This window comes from Pseudophryne corroboree, chromosome 9 (assembly GCF_028390025.1).
Source record: "Pseudophryne corroboree isolate aPseCor3 chromosome 9, aPseCor3.hap2, whole genome shotgun sequence".
Lineage (NCBI taxonomy): Eukaryota > Metazoa > Chordata > Amphibia > Anura > Myobatrachidae > Pseudophryne > Pseudophryne corroboree.
The window spans coordinates 461,171,875-461,191,084 of NC_086452.1; the positions used below are offsets into that span (position 1 = coordinate 461,171,875).

General features: G+C 47.7%; 1 protein-coding gene across 1 annotated transcript in view; it reads right to left on the minus strand.

Annotated features, from left to right (window-relative positions):
• LMCD1 (LIM and cysteine rich domains 1) overlaps positions 1-19,210 on the minus strand; it is a 60,053-nt gene that overhangs the window by 20,171 nt on the left and 20,672 nt on the right. Inside the window, 3 exon segments of the mRNA XM_063941282.1 lie at positions 6,643-6,948; positions 8,105-8,360; positions 13,581-13,669. Coding sequence (XP_063797352.1) covers positions 6,643-6,948; positions 8,105-8,360; positions 13,581-13,669 — 651 coding nt within the window.

Sequence of the window (19,210 nt, forward strand, 5' to 3'; positions counted from 1 at the left end):
ATATATATATATATATATATATATATATATATATATATATATATATACACACACACACACACACACACACACACACACACACACACACACACACACACACACATATATACACACACACATACATACATACATACATACATACATACATATACTGCGCCTAAATTTAGTGCCCCCCCTCTCTTTTTTACCCTTTGTAGCCTTGAAAACTGCAGGGGAGAGCCTGGGAGCGATCCTTCCAGCGGAGCTGTGAGGGAAAAATGGCGCCAGTGTGCTGAGGGAGATAGTCCGCCAAAAAAGGGGCAGGGCTTTCTCCCGCTTTTTTATGGATCTCTGGCAGGGGTATTTTTCACATATATAGCCTCTAGGACTATATATTGTGATTTTTTTTGCCAGCCATGGTGTTAATATTGCTGCTCAGGGCGCGCCCCCCCCCCCAGCGCCCTGCACCCATCAGTGACCGGAGTGTGAGGTGTGCATGAGGAGCAATGGCGCACAGCTGCAGTGCTGTGCGCTACCTTGTTGAAGACCGAAGTCTTCTGCCGCCGATTTTCAGGACCATCTTCTTGCTTCTGGCTCTGTAAGGGGGACGGCGGCGCGGCTCCGGGACCGGACGATCGAGGTCGGGCCCTCTGGAGCTAATGGTGTCCAGTAGCCTAAGAAGCCCAAGCTAGCTGCAAGCAGGTAGGTTCGCTTCTTCTCCCCTTAGTCCCTCGTAGCAGTGAGTCTGTTGCCAGCAGATCTCACTGAAAATAAAAAAACCTAAAATATACTTTCTTTTCTAGGAGCTCAGGAGAGCCCCTAGTGTGCATCCAGCTCAGCCGGGCACAAGATTCCAACTGAGGTCTGGAGGAGGGTCATAGAGGGAGGAGCCAGTGCACACCAGGTAGTCCCAAAGCTTTCTTTAGTTGTGCCCAGCCTCCTGCGGAGCCGCTATTCCCCATGGTCCTTACGGAGTCCCAGCATCCACTTAGGACGTCAGAGAAATAGGATTTTAATTACCTGCCGGTAAATCCTTTTCTCGTAGTCCGTAGAGGATGATGGGGTCCATTTTATTACCATGGGAAGTATAGACTGTTCCGCAGGAGCGGTCGGCACTTTAAGACTTTTTAACAGTGTGAGCTGGCTCCTCCCTCTACGCCCCTCCTCCAGACCTCAGTATAGGAACTGTGCCCGAGGAGACGGACATCCTTGAGAGAAGAATTCATATTAAACTAGTGGTGATATTCACACCATACAAAACATGCCGGCTAACATGGCCTTTAACATAACCCATGCCAACAAGCATGCATAACGCAACAGCTGTGAACATCTTAACACATGAAACTGTGCAAAAAGATAAATGTAATTCAGCAGGAAAAATGAGCACTGGGCAGGTGCCCAGCATCCTCTACGGACTACGAGAAAAGGATTTACCGGTAGGTAATTAAAATCTTATTTTCTCTTACGTCCTAGAGGATGCTGGGGTCCATTGTAGTACCATGGGGATGTACCAAAGCTCCCAGTACGGGCGGGAAAGTGCTAATGTTCCTGCAGAACTGACAGACCAAATTTAAGGTCGTCCGTAGCCAAGGTGTCAAACTTATAAAACTTAGAAAACGTGTTTGCACCTGACCAAGTAGCAGCTCGGCAGATCTGCAATGCCGAGACACCCCAGGCAGCCGCCCAGGACGAACCCACTTTCCTTGTAGAGTGGGCTTTTACCGAAGTCGGTAACGGCAATCCTGCCGTGGAATGAGCGTGCTGAATGGTACCCCCGATCAAGCGCGCAATAGTCTGCTTAGAAGCAGGACACCTAATCTTGTTGGGATCATAAAGGACAAACAAAGATTCTGTTTTCCTTATCCGAGCCGTTCTTGAAACATAAATCCTCAACGCTCTGACGACATCCAAGGACTTTGAAATGGCTGAGGTGTCAGAAGCCACTGGCACCACCACTGGTTGGTTGATCTGGAAAGGAGACACAACCTTCGGAAGAAAGTGCCGACGTGTTCTCAGTTCAGCCCTATCTTCATGAAATATTAAATAAGGACTCTTGTGTGACAGAGCTCCTAACTCAGACACTCGTCTGCCTGAGGCCAAGGCCAATAGCATGACCACTTTCCAAGTGAGACACTTCAACTCCACCTCTTGCAGAGGTGGAGTTGAAGTGTCTCAGTCCGATATAAGGAACTGCAGCACCACGTTAAGATCCCATGGCGCCACAGGAGGCACAAAGGGAGGTTGGATGCGCAGAACCCCCTTCACGAATGTCTGGACCTCAGGAAGGGAAGCCAACTGTTTCTGAAAGAAAAACGGACAAAGCCGAAATTTGGACCTTGATAGACCCTAATCTCAATCCAGCATCCACACCCGCCTGTTGAAACAGGAGAAGTCGTCCTAATTGAAACTCCACCGCCGGAGACTTCTTGGATTCACACCATGATATATATTTTCTCCAAATACGATGGTAATGTTTGGACGTTACCCCTTTCCTGGCCAGAATAAGTGTGGGAATGATTTCATTGGGAATACCCTTACGGGCTAGGATCTGGGGCTCAACAGCCATGCCGTCAAACGCAGCCGTGGTAAGTCCTGATAAACCAACGGTCCCTGCTGAAGCAGTTCCTTAACTCTTGAAGATCTGGATACCAAGCCCTCCTTGGCCAGTCTGGAGCAATGAGGATTGCTCTAACCTTTGTTCTTCTGATGATCTTGAGAACTTTTGGAATTAGTGAAAGTGGAGGGAACAGATACACCGACTGAAACACCCACTGGCTCACCAGTGCATCTACCGCTATTGCTTGTGGGTCTCTCGACCTGGAACAATATTTCTGAAGCTTCTTGTTGAGGCGTGATGCCATCATATCCACTTGAGGAACGCCCCAACGACTTGCTACCTCCGCAAAGACTTCTGGGTGGAGGCCCCATTCTCCTGGATGGAGATCGTGTCTGCTGAGGAAGTCTGCTTCCCAGTTGTCCACTCCCGGAATGAAAATCGCTGACAGAGCTTTTGCATGCCTTTCTGCCCAAAGAAGTATCTTTGTCACCTCTGCCATTGCTGCGATGCTTTTTGTTCCGCCTTGACGGTTTATGCAAGCTACTGCAGTTACATTGTCTGAATGGATCTGTATGGGACGACCTTGAAGAAGGTGTACAGCTTGATGAAGACTGTTGTACACAGCTCTCAACTCCAGAATGTTTATGTGAAGGAGAGTTTCTTGACTTGACTGTCGTCCTTGGAAGCTTTCCCCTTGCGCGACTGCTCCCCATACTCTGAGACTTGAATCCGTGTTCACCAGGATCCTGGCCTGAATCCCGAACCTGCGTCCCTCCAGGAGGTGAGAAACTTGTAGCCACCACTTGAGCGAGATTATCCTTTGATGCATGTGGAGATGCTATCCGGACCCCTTGTCCAGTAGGTCCCACTGGAAGACCCTGGCATGGAATCGGCCATATTGTAGCGCCTCGTAAGCTGCTACCATTTTCCCCAGCAGGCGAATGCACTGATGAATTGATACTCTTCGTGGTCTCAAAATTTGTTTGACCATGCTCTGGATCTCCTGAGCCTTTTCCACAGGTAGAAATACTCTGTACCTCGGTGTCCAGTATCATTCCCAGAAATGATAATCTCATCGTCGGTTCCAATTGAGATTTTGGAAAGTTGATGATCCAACCGTGCTGTTGAAGTACCGTCAGGGATAATGCTATGTTCTGGAGTAGCTTGTCCCTAGATCTCGCTTTTATGAGATCGTCCAAGTATGGAATTATGTTGACTCCTTGCTTTTCGAAGGAGAACCATCATCTCCGCCATCACCTTGGTGAATATTCTCGGAGCCGTGGAGAGCCCGAACGGTAGTGTTTGGAATTGGTAGTGGCAATCCTGAACCGCAAACCTCAGGTATGCTTGATGTGGCGGGTAAATGGGGACATGCAAGTAAGCATCCTTGATGTCCACTGACACCAGAAATTCCTTTTCTTCTAAGTTGGAAATCACCGCTCTCAAGGACTCCATCTTGACCATCCGGCTTCGGCACCACAAACAGGCTTGAATAAAAGCCTTGGTTCTTTTGTTCGGCAGGAACCAAGGAAATTACTTTGTCCTGACCTAATTTGTGTATTGTGTTCAGGACATTTGTGCTGTCTTGAGCAGAAACTGGCAAGGCTGATTTGAAAAATCGGCATAGGGGAAGATCTTGGAATTCCAACCTGTAACCTTGGGATACTATCTGTAATATCCAAGGATCCAGATCTGAGTGAACCCAGACCTGGCTGAAAAATAGTAGACATGCCCCCACCCGATCGCACTCCCGCAGGGGAGCCCCAGCGTCATGCTGTGGCTTTTGCAGAAGTAGTTGCTGACTTCTGCTCTTGGGAGCCTGATGGTGTTGTAGGTTTTCTACCTCTTCCTCTCCCTGCGAAAAAAGGGATACTATGCAGTCCTTTCAGCCCAACAAGTACAAAAAGGCTAAGAGTACGAGAATGCTATACTTTTTTAGCCGGTGCAGCTGCCAACGGCAGAAATATAGATGGACTTTAAAGTCGTCTAATTTGCGGTCAGCGGGTTCTTTTAATGAAGCTGACCCTGGGGCAGGTAAAATGATTTTCTTCGACAACCTAGAGACTGGAGGTGTCCACCATTGGGGGTGACTCCCACTTACGCCTATCGTCTTCAGGGAAAGGGTATGCTACCCGCAACCTTCTAGGAATAGCAAACTTATTTTCCGGGTTAGCCCAGGATTTCTCAAAGAATGCATTTAAGTCCTTAGACGGAGGAAAGGTCACTAACCTGTTTTTTATTTAATTTAAAATAATCTTTTTCCTCAGGTGCAGGTGTTGTGTCAGTAAATTCTAACACCTCTTTTATAGCGACTATCATACATTGAATGCTCTTAGCCAGTTTGGTGTGTGTGTATATATATATATATATATATATATATATATATATATATATATATATATATATATGTGTGTATGTATGTATGTATGTATGTATGTATGTATGTATGTATGTATGTATGTATGTATGTATATGTATATATATATATATATATATATATATATATATATATATATATATATATATATATATATATATTAATTATATACATACATACAATCCCAGCGCTTTTATCCAATATGAAGTCCGCAGACCTCAACACACTATGGCCCTCATTCCGAGTTGTTCGCTCGCTAGCTGCTTTTAGCAGCATTGCACACGCTAGGTCGCCGCCCTCTGGGAGTGTATCTTGGCTTAGCAGAATTGCAAACGAAAGATTAGCGGAATTGCTATTAAATATTTCCCTGCAGTTTCTGAGTAGCTCCAGACCTACTCCTAGATTGCAAACACCTCAGTCCGTTTAGTTCCTGGTTTGACGTCACAAACACGCCCTACGTTCGTCCAGCCACTCCCCCGTTTCTCCAGCCACTCCTGCGGTTTTCCCTGCCACACCTACGTTTTTTAGTACACTCCCTGAAAACGCCGAGGTGCCGCCCAGAAACACCCACTTCCTGTCAATCACACTACGATCACTCGAGCAACTGAAAAACGTTGCTCGAGCTTCAGTAAAAGTTTTGTGTTAAATTACTTAGCACATGCGCGCTGCGTACCATGCGCATTTTCCACCTAATCGCTGCGTTGCGATAAACGGCAACGAGCGAACAACTCGGAATGACCACCTATGTGCTCCCCTCCCCTTCTATAACACCCTGGTACTTGTATCAGCGATGTGTGAGGAGAAGCAGCGTTCAGGATCAGCGCTCCGGCGTCTCTGTGAGGAGAAAATGGCGCCAACTGAGTGTTACTAGCAAGTCTGAGGAGAAGCCCACCCCCTGTAATGGCGCGGTTCAGCCTCAGTAAATACAATATTTATACTGGAAGGGGTATGTACACCAGCGGCTCCCATGTGTGTACTTTAGCGCCAGTGAAAGTAAGGATTTCACCATGTCCCCCAGAGCGCGCCCCCCCCCAGCGCGCTCTGCACCCTGTGCTGAGAGACATGTTTGTGCGCAGCGTCCCACGCTGCACTGGTACCTTTATGCCGCCACGATGACCGGAGGACCCCTCTCTGCAGGTCTCCGGTAAATACTCACTAGCCTTCTGACTTCTGGCTCTGTTAGGGGGTGGCGGCAGTGCTGTGGGAGTGAGCAGCAGCCAGGCAAGGGCTGTGTTCAGTACCCTTCAGGAGCTAATGGTGTCCTGTCAGTGGAAGCAGAGCCATTGAACTAATGGAGAAGTTGGTTCCTACTTCCCCCCCCCTAAGTCCCACGAAGCAGGGAAGCTGTTGCCAGCAGCTTCCCTGTAAAATAAAAAACCTAAGAAAGTATTTTTCCAGCAGAACTCTGTAGAGCTCCAATAGTGTGCATCCAGTCTCCCGGGCACATTTTCTAACCTGAGGTCTGGAGGAGGGGCATAGAGGGAGGAGCCAGTTCACACTGTTAAAAAGTCTTAAAGTGCCGAAGGCTCCTGCGGAACAGTCTATACCCCCCATGGTACTAAAATGGACCCCAGCATCCTCTAGGACGTAAGAGAAATGGGCAGTTGTCCCTGGCCACCCAACATTGTAGGCCCAATCCCTAGTTATAGTGTCTGCATGGCACAGACCCTAGTAGAGCTTCGATCTCACCCCACTGGGGTCTGGATCCCTTGTAGACCTATACACTCACATAGTCCTTGTTGCCAGATGACTCCTCCTGTGTGCCATTCGTGGTCTTTGCAGAGTTGGGGTCGTTCTCTTCCGGTTTGACGCTACAGGGTAACATCACCTCGGCCACCCCCATGGCTTTCTCCTTGTACCGCTTCACAAATGCCTCCATAACGGGCTTCTCAGCCTCTGACAGCCCCCGGCACTGTGCAGGATCATGGTCGTAGGCGGGTAGCTGCTTCACCAGCTGCAGGCGTCGATAATGTGCCCCTTCTGTGCCTGCAATGGGCTGCATCTTCTTTGGGATCAGCTCCATGTACCGCATGGCCTGAGGAAAGAAATCTGATCATACCATCGACAAACTTATTTAAGCATTTATTATATTGACCTGTAGCAAGTTCAAAGGACAACTAAGCCCAACACAGAAGAGACAGAGCGCTAAACATTTCCATACAGATCATGCAACGTATCCGGGGGAATCACTGCGGGTTTACACTCACTGATTATGGAGCAAACAATCACTTTTATTTAGCAGATGTTTGCTTGTTGGACAGCTACAGCAGCTGGTAGGAGAAGGTGATATTAATTATACAATAATCATTATACAATAATTGCGCTAATTCAGAATTAGAGATGAGGGAAGCTTTCTAAAGTGTTCCTCAAAATATTACCATCATTCTACATTTGGATGCAAAATTTGGCATGCATTCCCGGCAGAATTTAGCCCCAAGTGTTCTCAGTCCTTCGTATCCCACCTGCACAACACAGGCAGAATGTACTAAACGTCAGAGTTAATGATAGTTACATGCGTTTAAGATGAAAATCCCCAGGATGTGATTACAAAAGACAATTAGTGGTCTATGTACTGAGGCTTGGCGAGAGATAAAGTACCAGCCAACCAGCTCCTGTCATTTTTCAAACACAGCCTGTAAAACGGCAGTTAGGAGCTGATTGGCTGGCACTTTATGTCTTTCCACTTTATCTCGCTCCAAAGTTTAGTACAAAGACCCCTTAGTCTGTTCTAGAACTAATTTCTGAACCATTGGGAAGGTCCCAAATGTCCTGTCACATCTGATCAACATGAGAATCAAACTGGTGTTATTAGTGTCAGTAAATGTGCTTGATATTTGACCTCATTTGACCGTGTATGCTGTCATCTTCTGACTGCGCTAATGATGTCCTGTCTAACCTGGCAGGCTCGCCAAATGGCTGAAATTACCAGACTTGGATGATAATCTATAGAACCTTCTCCAGAGGAGAGATGGAAGAGATGCTCATAACCAGTTTCTAGCTATCATTTTAAAGAATGCACTTGGTAAATGATAGCTAAAAGCTAATTGGTCCACTTGTCCTCTATAGAAGGTTTGATACATCTCCCAATAATGTGTATGGCCATATCGGACAGAAAGATGGCCCCTTGGCAGTTGGCACACCTATGTACACCTTTACTGTATATGTCTAGATTACTTGTGATGAACACGTACCAGCTTTTGGTTAAGTCCAGGAGGTGCCCACTCATACGTGACCGTGAGGAAGGTGGGATCTTTGCGCGAGGTAATGGGGTTGGTGATGATCATACGATTTCTTTTGTAGATGCGCGTCCCCTCGCTGCCTTTCACCCGTGCCGTCAGCCCTAAGTAAGGGGTATCCGAGAGCAGCTGCCCAATCCTATAGTCCTCCTCTACATCCAGCGGCAGAGTGTGTTCTTCACGGGGGCATTGGCACAGGTCACAAGATTTCCTGCCAGGATACAAGACGCCATTAAAATGAAAGTGTCTTTGGTCTATGCTGTGTGACAAAACCCAATGCTGGCACAGAGGGAGCTGACACCTGACAGACTGTTTCACTCTTGCTGGGGCTCATAGGTGCAGAGCAGGACCTTCTCTTCCAGTGGGAGATGTATCAGAGCATGAAGAGAGCCTGTATCATGGCAGTTAGGAGCTGATTGGCTGGTATCTCTCTGCACTCTAAGTTTTGATAACTCTCCCCTCCAAAGAGGATCCTACAGATTTCTCCAACAAGCCTCAATGCTTCATTAAAACTGAGAATACTAATAATTCCTTCCTACAGTATGTTGGCCTCTGTATTGTAATCCTACTGTATATAGGTGGTCATTCCGAGTTGATCGCTCGCTAGCTAGTTTTAGCAGCCGTGCAAACGCTATGCCGCCGCCCACTGGGAGTGTATTTTAACTTAGCAGAAGTGCGAACGGTTGTATCGCAGAGCGCCTGCAAAATTGTGTGTAGTTTTAGAGTAGCTCAAAACCTACTCAGCGCTTGCGATCACTTCAGACTATTCAGTTCTGGATTTGACGTCACAAACCCACCCAGCGTTCGCCCAGCCTGCGTTTTTCCGCACACTTCCTGAAAACGGTCAGTTGCCACCCAGAAATGCCCCTTTCATGTCAATCATTCTGTGGCAAGCAGTGTGACTGAAATGCATCGCTAGACCCTGTGCAAAACTACATCGTTTGTTGTGCCCATACATCGCGCGTGCGCATTGCGCCGCATATGCAAAACGGCCGTTTTTTAACCAGATCGCTGCGCTGCGAACAAATTAGCTAGTGATCAACACGGAATGACCACCCATAGCTGCAACCTTTCACTAAAATAAGTCTATTTAAATAGGCAGGACTAAGTGGGTTCGCTCACTCCATCAATTTATTCATCATGTAGGGAGTATGCTGATAGCTCTCCAGAGATTTCACTGGAGGAGAACACAAAATCCAGCGATGAGTCTGTATCTGCAGCGAAGTGATCCAACGTAATACTGCAATGCATAGGTCACCGTCATACACCGTAACATAAGTAAGCAGTATACAATGGTTGTTACGGTTACCCGGATTATCTAGGAACAGGTACAGTTTGGCCTAAGGGGCTTCTTTTTTGGGCCAAGCACTTTTACTGAATCTATATAAAAATATTTATTAAACTCCCTCAAAACCCCACTTTCTTTCTTCTGACCATCGTAATCTGGAATGTTTAGTCTCCAAACTGTGCTGCTCCCCAAACCCCGCACATTAATTAATTAGTGTGTGGCCCAGTAAGAAAGCACTGCCATTGGGCGCGGGGGCTATTTAGGCCTGATTCGGAGTTTGATCCTGATTCTGTTGGTACCTGGGCCTGCTCTTGTTGCAGACCGGTTGGGGCCCAGGTCTAAGCAGTTAGTCCTCTCTCGCCTCTGCATGATGTGCTGGGAGAGGGGGCTCTTGGATCTGCCACAGATATTTTTGGGGGAGGGAATGTGAACACTCATCTGAGTGTAGACCCCCAACATTCCCCCTAGCTCTTGACAGCCCTGGCTACAGGAGCACAGAGGCCGGTGATGAGGGCATTGTGTCCTTCAACATTTCCAGCACACAGCTCCTGATATTTTGGGGGGTGACACAGTGCTATACATTCCTGCAGCCTCCCACCTAGGAAGGGGTGGGAGGGGGCGAGGAAGAGATACCAGCTCAGACCTTTATTCTTTTCCAAAAATTCCAAACTTGGGAACTCAACATCTATGTTATCTCCTGCCAGAGGGTGAGATTAATGCCTGGATCTCACTAGGCTCCTATAAAACCAGGCTTAGGTCATCTGCAGCATTTACACCTCCTGAGGTCACCTCTATGGCAGATTACAGAGTGCTTAGAAATGAGTGACCCTTCCGCTGTTATTCTGTAAGAGCTTCCTGATCCACAAAGATATAAAACATATTTATTATTGAAGTGAAATAACAGGCACGGCTGCACTGTCGGACGCATGCGGGCTTGCGGACGCGTCTCACGGATTTCAGCATACTGCACGTGCACTATAGAAATAAATCTGCAATGTCATATGCGCCAACGCAGGCCCACGCACACGGACGGAGAACGCCACTGTGGACGGATTGATCAAAGTCAGCGCAAGTGCCGCAGCTGATGACAGTTGCGACTGCGGACAGAAAAACAGTGGGCGGGATAGGCTTCCACCACATGCGGGCGCACAGATGTTGGGCTTACCAAGAGATTTATGGAACTTCAATGTTCTCGCAAACCCCCAATATATTTTGATTTGCACATGTGCCGGAGCCGCACTGCGCAGGGGCAGATCTGTGACGTCGGTTAAAAATAAAGCAGCCAGTATTTACCCTGCACAGAAACAATATAACCCACCCAAATCTAACTCTCTCTGCACATGTTACATCTGCCCCACCTGCACTGCACATGGTTTTACCCATTAGAGGAACATTTTACCTTTGCAATCAACCTTGAATTAGGTCCTATGACTGTATTTGTGTTCAATGAAACATGAAAAAAGGTTCTGGTTTAGGGCGCCAGTGACTGTAGCACCGCCAATGACTGTAGCACCCACGTAGCCCCCTACCGCCGTAATATAATAAGCTGCTGCTATACACTGGCTGGCAGACAGAAGTCCTCAGCAGTAACGCTACCTCTCCTGGCCCTGGAAGTTGCACAGGAATGAGTGAACTGAAGCGTTTACATGCTGCAATTAGCTGCATCTGAAGACCTTGCGGTTCTGATTTTCCGACTGCTTTCTCATTAGTTTGTAGTTCTGCGAGTTTACCGTCCGCTTTGCGTCAGTGACCAGCGGAGCGTGCAGGAGACCCTTCCAGACAGCTGGCTGAGCACTTATACGTACAGGATAAAATACCAGGCGGGATAACAAGTCAATATGTTTCACTCACTTCTAGAATTACTTATGAAGCCAGATACGCTTCATAAAGTGCTTCATTACTGGGCGGCGTGATTGATACAGAATATTCATTTGTTGTACAGATCCGCAGTCTGAGTATTTATATGCAGCCTGTAGAGGAGTTTGTTCCAGCTCTGCTTCCACCTATCATTAATGATCCACAAAGAGTCTGGTTCTGCAGCCAAAGGATTCGACGGCTTTAATTTGTCATCTTGGAATATATTTCTTGTGCGGTTTGTTTATTTCACTTCCAGTTTGTGCTTGTTCCTCGGATTTATGTCGCGATCATCTCTCTCGCTGCTTATAGTCATTTTTCCCCCACTCTCGTTATTTTCTTTCTAATGTGTGCGGCAGATTTTTTACAACCGGAGTCTCTTTTGCTCCTTTGGTACTACTAGTCCCAGCATGCCCCCAGACTACTAAAAATAAAACGCTCCAATTAATTTTTCTAAACAGTATACATAAAGAGGAAACATTTAATACAACACTGCATTTACGTCTAGAGGAGAGCACTTACTATGTGCAAGTACAAACCTTAAACAAAGGAAATAGTGGTCACTGCTTGGCAGAGTTTATAATCTACAGGGCGGAGGTTTGATGAGAGGGGGGTTTATATACCTGCTTAGGTAACGTGCAATTCTCATGCTGTTGTAGGACTACAAGTCTCAGGATGTGTGTCACAACAGCTGGAACTAGCTTCACAACTGGCAGATGTACAGACACCTGTTTCTCTCAGACTGATGAACTACAAGTCTCAGCATACTAATAAGCCCACTAGAGGCAGAACATAGGGATGGAAAGGTGGGATGGGGAAATCTGGGCCCACAACTTCCCCATAATAAAGTATGATTTTGAGATAATATAAAGCAGCTGACGCAGAGCTGAACATACAGTAAGTCAGTCTGCGGAGCGTATCTAGTATGTTATCGTTCTGCACCAGCTCTGTAGCCATGCGGCCGTAACCACGGGTGAAGCAGAGTCGTACGCATTTGGAACTCATCTTAGCTTGCAACTGAAGCAGGGTGACTGCACGGTAACGGGGCGATATCATGTGGCACTGCGTAAGCATAAATATACCTTTCTCTGGAACTTTTGCACCGAGGGTTTGTCTGGTGCAAGTGGGCATTGATGGAGAAAGACTGATAGCTCTGCATAACGACATAGGGGGTCATTCCGAGTTGTTCGCTCGCTAGCTGCTTTTAGCAGCATTGCACACGCTAGGCCGCCTCCCTCTGGGGTGTATCTTCGCTTAGCAGAATTGCGAACGAAAGATTAGCAGAATTGTGAATAGAAAATTCTTAGCAGTTTCTGAGTAGCTCGAGACTTACTCCTACACTGCGATCAGCTCAGCCCGTTTCGTTCCTGGTTTGACGTCACAAACACGCCCTGCGTTCGGACAGCCACTCCCCCGTTTCTCCAGATACTCCCGTGTTTTATCCTGGCATGCCTGTGTTTTTCTGCACACTCCCAGAAAACGGTCAGTTTCCGCCCAGAAACACCCACTTCCTGTCAATCACACTCTGATCACTTCAACGATTAAAAATCTTCGTTCGGACGCGAGTAAATCTACTAAGTTTTGTGCTAAATTACTTAGTGCATGCGCACCATGCACATTTTCACCTTAATCGCTCCGTTGCAAAAATCGGCAACGAGCGAACAACTCGGAATGACCCCCATTGAGGGGTCTATTCATGAAGCAGTGAAAAGAGTGGAGAAAAGGACCAGTGGGAGTTGCCTATGACAACCAATCAGCTTTAAAGGAAGCCTTTCTCATGTACATTCTATAAAATGTAAGAGAGATGCTGATCGGTTGCCATGGGCAACTACTCCACTGGTCTGTTTCTCCACTCTTTTCACTGCTTTATGAATAGACCCCTTAGTACCGTGCTCGCAATGTGGCGGAAATAACGGTCATCTTGAGATCAAATCTCCAGCTGCCTAGGAACTACAATTCCCAGCATGCCCTGCCAGCCAGTGGCATTATTTTAAGCGGGAAAATCATTCTCTACATGGTCATTGAAAACAAAATGGCAGCTCTCGCGTGCGTCTGTTTCAGAGTAAAGTTATGGGAAATAAAGTGAAACTATTCTCCACCGTGATTAAATGCACTTTCCCCGCAAAATGTCATCAGGGAGCGCTGAAGTGTGTGAAGGCTTTCTGTAACAGCACTTTACTCGCAGCCGGCGCTCTAGATGGGAATCAGTAACATTCAAGTCTCCTTACGAACCGTTCTAATTAGTCTGATCTAATCAATTTGCACAATTACACAGTATAAACTCTTTACCTCCAGGAGTGCGGCTGGAATCCGAGGCACGTGTCTCTGCATCGCAAGCAGCGCGGTCCCCGGTCTGCACCCTGGTGACCCACAGACATCTAGAAGAGAAAAGGACAACAGAGGAAGAGATTGCAGGGTTTAGATTAAGTAAACATTTATTTTATATACACTTTTACATCTTCAATTACACATATATATGTATCGCTAAATTTGCTATATATGGAATAGATTCACATTAATCCCTGCACTGGTGGAGAGTACAAGAGATGTACTAAGCCTGAAAAGTGATAAATATCACTGTGATAAAGCACCAGCCAATCGGCTCCCAACTACCATGTCACTGGCTGTGTTTGAAAAATGACAGTTAGGAGCCGATTGGCTGGTGCTTTATCACAGTGATATTTATCACTTTTCAGGCTTAGTACATCTGGCCCAATGTATATAAACCTGATTCTGAGGTAAGAAAGAGCCAGTAACTGTACCTCCATGCTGCACTGCAAAGGGAGCAAACACATTTTGCATGCAGGGTAGATACCGTTTGCTTTTGCATGTAGCCCCCAAATACTGAACGGCTTTATTCTTATACCATACCTCCCAACTGTCCCGACTTTGGCGGAATAGTCTCATTTTTGTGACAATGTTCAACTGTGCGACCAGCAGACCGCAGTGTCTTGTGGTGGTGGGGAGTTGGGAGGCCTGTCAATCGCTGTTCTGCTCATGCGCACAGCGTTTATTCCGTGGAGAGAGGGACAGGAGGCACGGCCGGCACTGGGCATGCCACCCTCCATTACAGAAAATAGTGGGGACGGGCGTGTCTCGCGGTCACAGCATTTCCCGCAAAGCCACGACCCTTAACACGAGGCCACACTCCCATTTAGAGAGGGCGCGACAAAACCGTGCGTCTGGGTTCCCAAATGGCTTTTCAAAAAAAATTTGGACATGCACACACATGCTGGGATTTTTTTTTCTGTCAGAAGACGGCGCACATAATATTTTTTTTGGGGGGAAAGGGGGTTGTGAGGACCCCCCCCTCCCCAGAATTTGGCCACACCTCCCCATTTCCTGATCCACTTAAAAATGCAGGGAAAACATACAAACCACAGATAGTTCCTCTGTCAGCAACTAAGCTCATGACCTTCGGGGCTGTGAGGCAGTAATGCTAACCACTACGTCACCGTGTAGCCCCATCATGTGTATCACCATTTTTTCTTTTTTTCTTTTTACTAAGTGTTTTCCATATATATTGAGATAACTCGCATATATGAATGCAGTTATGTAATTATACCTGCAAGCAGTCACCTAGTTTAGTCTATAGCGACATCATGTAACGGTGTTCTGTATACGGTGTAACAATGCTGACCGCAGAGCTATAGAATGTTCCACACTGTCATGCAGACTATTTTAAACCACTAACACGTGGAGATTATTACATCGCTGCTAGATAACTGGCTAGGTATGCGCTAATCCACCCCACCTGTCTCCCACGGGAGATGAGGCGCTATTGTCGGAGGGGATTGTGTGTGGTGGAAGGTATTCCGGCCCTGCAGGAGTGCAGCCGGCTGGAAGCAGAAACAGCCCATTACCTTCTCCCCTGAGGCCCAGACTGTGCAGCTGAGGCACGGTGCCTCACACAGTGCATACAGTACAGCCGCCACCTCAGTCACAGAGACACAGCCTGCCAGCTTCTCCCAGACCGTGCCCAGGCCGGGATAGAGCGGACAGCTCTGTCCTTTTCCCTTCTACATAACATTCCCAGGCATGTCATAATAATGTGCATTCCTCCCTTATCACTACGCTGCAACTTGCTGTGGAAAATGGAAGGAGGGGAAAAGGATGGTGATAGCTGCGAAGAAGCACCAGGGCAACATCCAAATTGTCCTTTAGCAAAAGGCAAACAATGCAGATATGCAGTACAGGGCCAATGGAGAATATTGTGGGGCCCCGGCTACCTGATAAACAGGGCCAGAGGGCCACCACAATAATGATTACAAAGAGTCCTCTATGGTGGTAGTTCACAATGCAAAGGTTATTTTGCTGCCAGCTGTGCAGACCTGAGACACCTGTTGGCTTGTATGTATATTGAGCCCATCCTGGGCAATAATAGACAAAGCGAGTTCTTTCTGGTGACTAATGTACAAAGCATAACCCCAAACTGGCTCTAGCGTATACAGACTTTCCTACTTTTTAAAACTCCTCTGGAAGAAGCAGCTGGGCACTTTGGGGGGTGCGGGCCAGGCTTCCACACTATTGGGCCCCACCCCATCACAGTAAATCTTACAAATCGCGGGTACTTTAGGAAGGCTCTGCACTGCAGACACAGATCACTTGGAAAATGGGCGTTACAGTGATTTGCGCATGCGTGCTGGAGATGTCCCTGGGAACAAGGCGGGGGTGCTGTATTCCCGGAGACCTGGGCATGTACAGTAGACTCTAGCATACTCTCTAATGGACAGGAGGGGGCCCGCATTGGAGGCTGCACACAGGACCTCTCCTCTCTTAAAATGCCCCTGTGGTTAAATGTATAGCAGACCCCCAACCTCTGGCAGCTGGTATATATAGAAGACCCCCAATCTCTGCCAGCTTGCGTAGAGCAGACCCCCAATCTCTGGCTGCAAGCTTATAGCAGACCCCCAAGCTCTGCCAGCTAGCGTAAAGCAGACCCCCAAGCTCTGCCAGCTAGCGTAAAGCAGACCCCCAAGCTCTGCCAGCTAGCGTAAAGCAGACCCCCAAGCTCTGCCAGCTAGCGTAAAGCAGACCCCCAAGCTCTGCCAGCTAGCGTAAAGCAGACCCCCAAGCTCTGCCAGCTAGCGTAAAGCAGACCCCCAAGCTCTGCCAGCTAGCGTAAAGCAGACCCCCAAGCTCTGCCAGCTAGCGTAAAGCAGACCCCCAAGCTCTGCCAGCTAGCGTAAAGCAGACCCCCAAGCTCTGCCAGCTAGCGTAAAGCAGACCCCCAAGCTCTGCCAGCTAGCGTACAGCAGACATGCCCTAGTCAGTAATAAGATCCGTTATACAGCATCCGTCGGTCTGTACAGCAGACCAGCAAACTCCCCACCCTTCTATGATGAACCCAGTAGCCATCTCTTGTCCATGATTAGAGGAAGGAAGTGCTGCGATACATCAGTTACCTCTGACAGCTCCCACAGATGATTTGTTCCGAGCGTCTCACAGGGAACTATTTCTAGTTTCCAATCTCATGCTATGGAACGAATCAGTGCATTGAGAGCTGTCAGCCGGATGCGAGTGACGGCTCGCTGCCACTCTCCCCTAATGAGGACATCGCGGTGGGAGGGTGGCCTGGGGCTGCTGCAGATTGTAGCATGAGGACCCTACCAGTACACGGCTGCTGCACCAACACCGCATCAGTAACGGTGTGCATGCATATACACAAGGTCACACCCCCATTCCGTGTCTGGAAGTGCACGTGTGACCATTTCCCCCATATATTGTGCATACCGGTAAAAAAAAAAAAAAAAAACCTTAACTTTACAGTCCTCTCATTGATCACAATAACCACCCACTTAATAAACTTACATTTTAGCTTTTTACTTCTTAATCACTGCTTCAATGAGCCTCAATAATTTCTTATGACTCCGTTGTCATAGGTTTGGATGCAAACAGAATACATGCGGGTAGGCAGCAGCGCATTTGTGTGCATCCGAATTCTGGGCATGTGCCGTGCGCCTTCGTGCAAGCTATGCTACGCAACCTGGCGCAGCACTCACAAATTTAGCAGCACCCCTTTTTGAGTTGCAAGTTATGAAAATTCTCCATCTGCCCATCAAAAAAAAATATCAGTACATCCCTGCCTGCCAGGGAAAATAGGTGTAATTGCCGCCACATATTTATTGTCATTCATAATTCCCGAAAACTCTTGTAATATTAAAGCTGGGCATACATTATGCAATTATTGGCCCGTTCTGCAGATTATCAGTGGGTTGGGACGATAATTGCATAATGTACAGTATGGCTGCGACCAATCAGTAATGATCCCACGGACGAGCATGAAAAATCTTCCAACATGTCTGACTGATCCGGTCATTGGTTAGGTCGGTGCATCGGGCACTGTACGTGCTGCTGTGGCTGGCTGCCCCACATTTCCTGTTTCATCGCAAGAGAAGAGTGGGGAAAGGTCTCCTCAGGGGAGGAACCCAGATATAGTGTGACCACGCACTGTGAGAGATCTCCCAGGGGAGGAGCAGGGAATGTCTCCTCCTTAGGGGAGGAACCCAGATACCGTGTGGCCATACACTGAGAGATCCTCCAGGGGAGAAGCAGGGAATCTCTCCTCCTTAGGGGAGGAACCCAGATATCGTGTGACCACGCACTGTGAGAGATCTTCCAGGGGAGGAGCAGGGAATGTCTCCTCCTTTAGGGGAGGAACCCAGATACCGTGTGGCCATACACTGAGAGATCCTCCAGGGGAGAAGCAGGGAATCTCTCCTCCTTAGGGGAGGAACCCAGATATCGTGTGACCACGCACTGTGAGAGATCTTCCAGGGGAGAAGCAGGGAATGTCTCCTCCTTAGGGGAGGAACCCAGATATCATGTGGCCATGAACCGTGAAAGATCTCCCAGAGGAGGAGCAGGGAAATGTTTCCTCTAGGTATCATGTGGCCATACACTGTGAGAGATCTCCCAGTGGAGAAGCGGGGGAAATGTTTCCTCCTCAGGGGAGGAACCCAGATATCATGTGGCCATACACAGAGATCTCCAAGGGGAGGTGCGGGGAAATGTTTACCCCTCAGCGGAGGAACCCAGATATGTGGCCATGCACTGTGAGAGATCTCCCAGGGGAGGTGCGGGGAAATGTTTACCCCTCAGCGGAGGAAACCAGATATCCTGTGGCCATACACAGAGATCTCCAAGGGGAGGTGCGGGGAAATGTTTACCCCTCAGCGGAGGAACCCAGATATCTGGCCATGCACTGTGAGAGATCTCCCAGGGGAGGAGCAGGGAAATGTTTCCTCCTCAGGGGAGGAACCCAGATATGTGGCCATGCACTATGAGAGATCTCCTGATGTATGGCCACAAACCCTGACAGGTATCAGCTTGTCAGATAAAACGGCTATCAGTCTAACATTTTATCTGACAATGTATGACAAGCGGTTATGGGTCAATGGGTCAAGAGTCAAAAGGTCAACAGGGTCTAGATCAACACCAAATGGTTGACACTAGGGGAAAAAGGATGATAGGGTCAAAAGGTCAACACTGAAATGGTCAACATGAGTTTTTCATGTGTTTTTGGTGTCAACTTTTACCTTGTAGCACGTAGGACCCCAATTAGTGTACCGCATCCCCTCGCCTGGCAAGTGGTGCCTCACTCCGCTACTGCTGCGCTTGGCACAAGTTACTATTCCCAATTACAGTCCACGTGGAGTATGAAAAAGTTGAAAAAAAATGTTTACAAAAAAACATCATATGCTATTTTGACCAGAGTAACGTCAACTATTTGAACCTGTTGACTTGTTGACCATATGAAGGTTGGCCATTTGGTGTCTCTATCCACTGTCGTCCTTTTAACTGTCAACTTATCATCCAGATACCGTGCCCAGCAGGAGTTATGCGTGCAATGAAAAAGAGACAAACCTTCATTTCATTTATAAATGACATTCAGATTGCAAACCAGCGACATTGCGTAT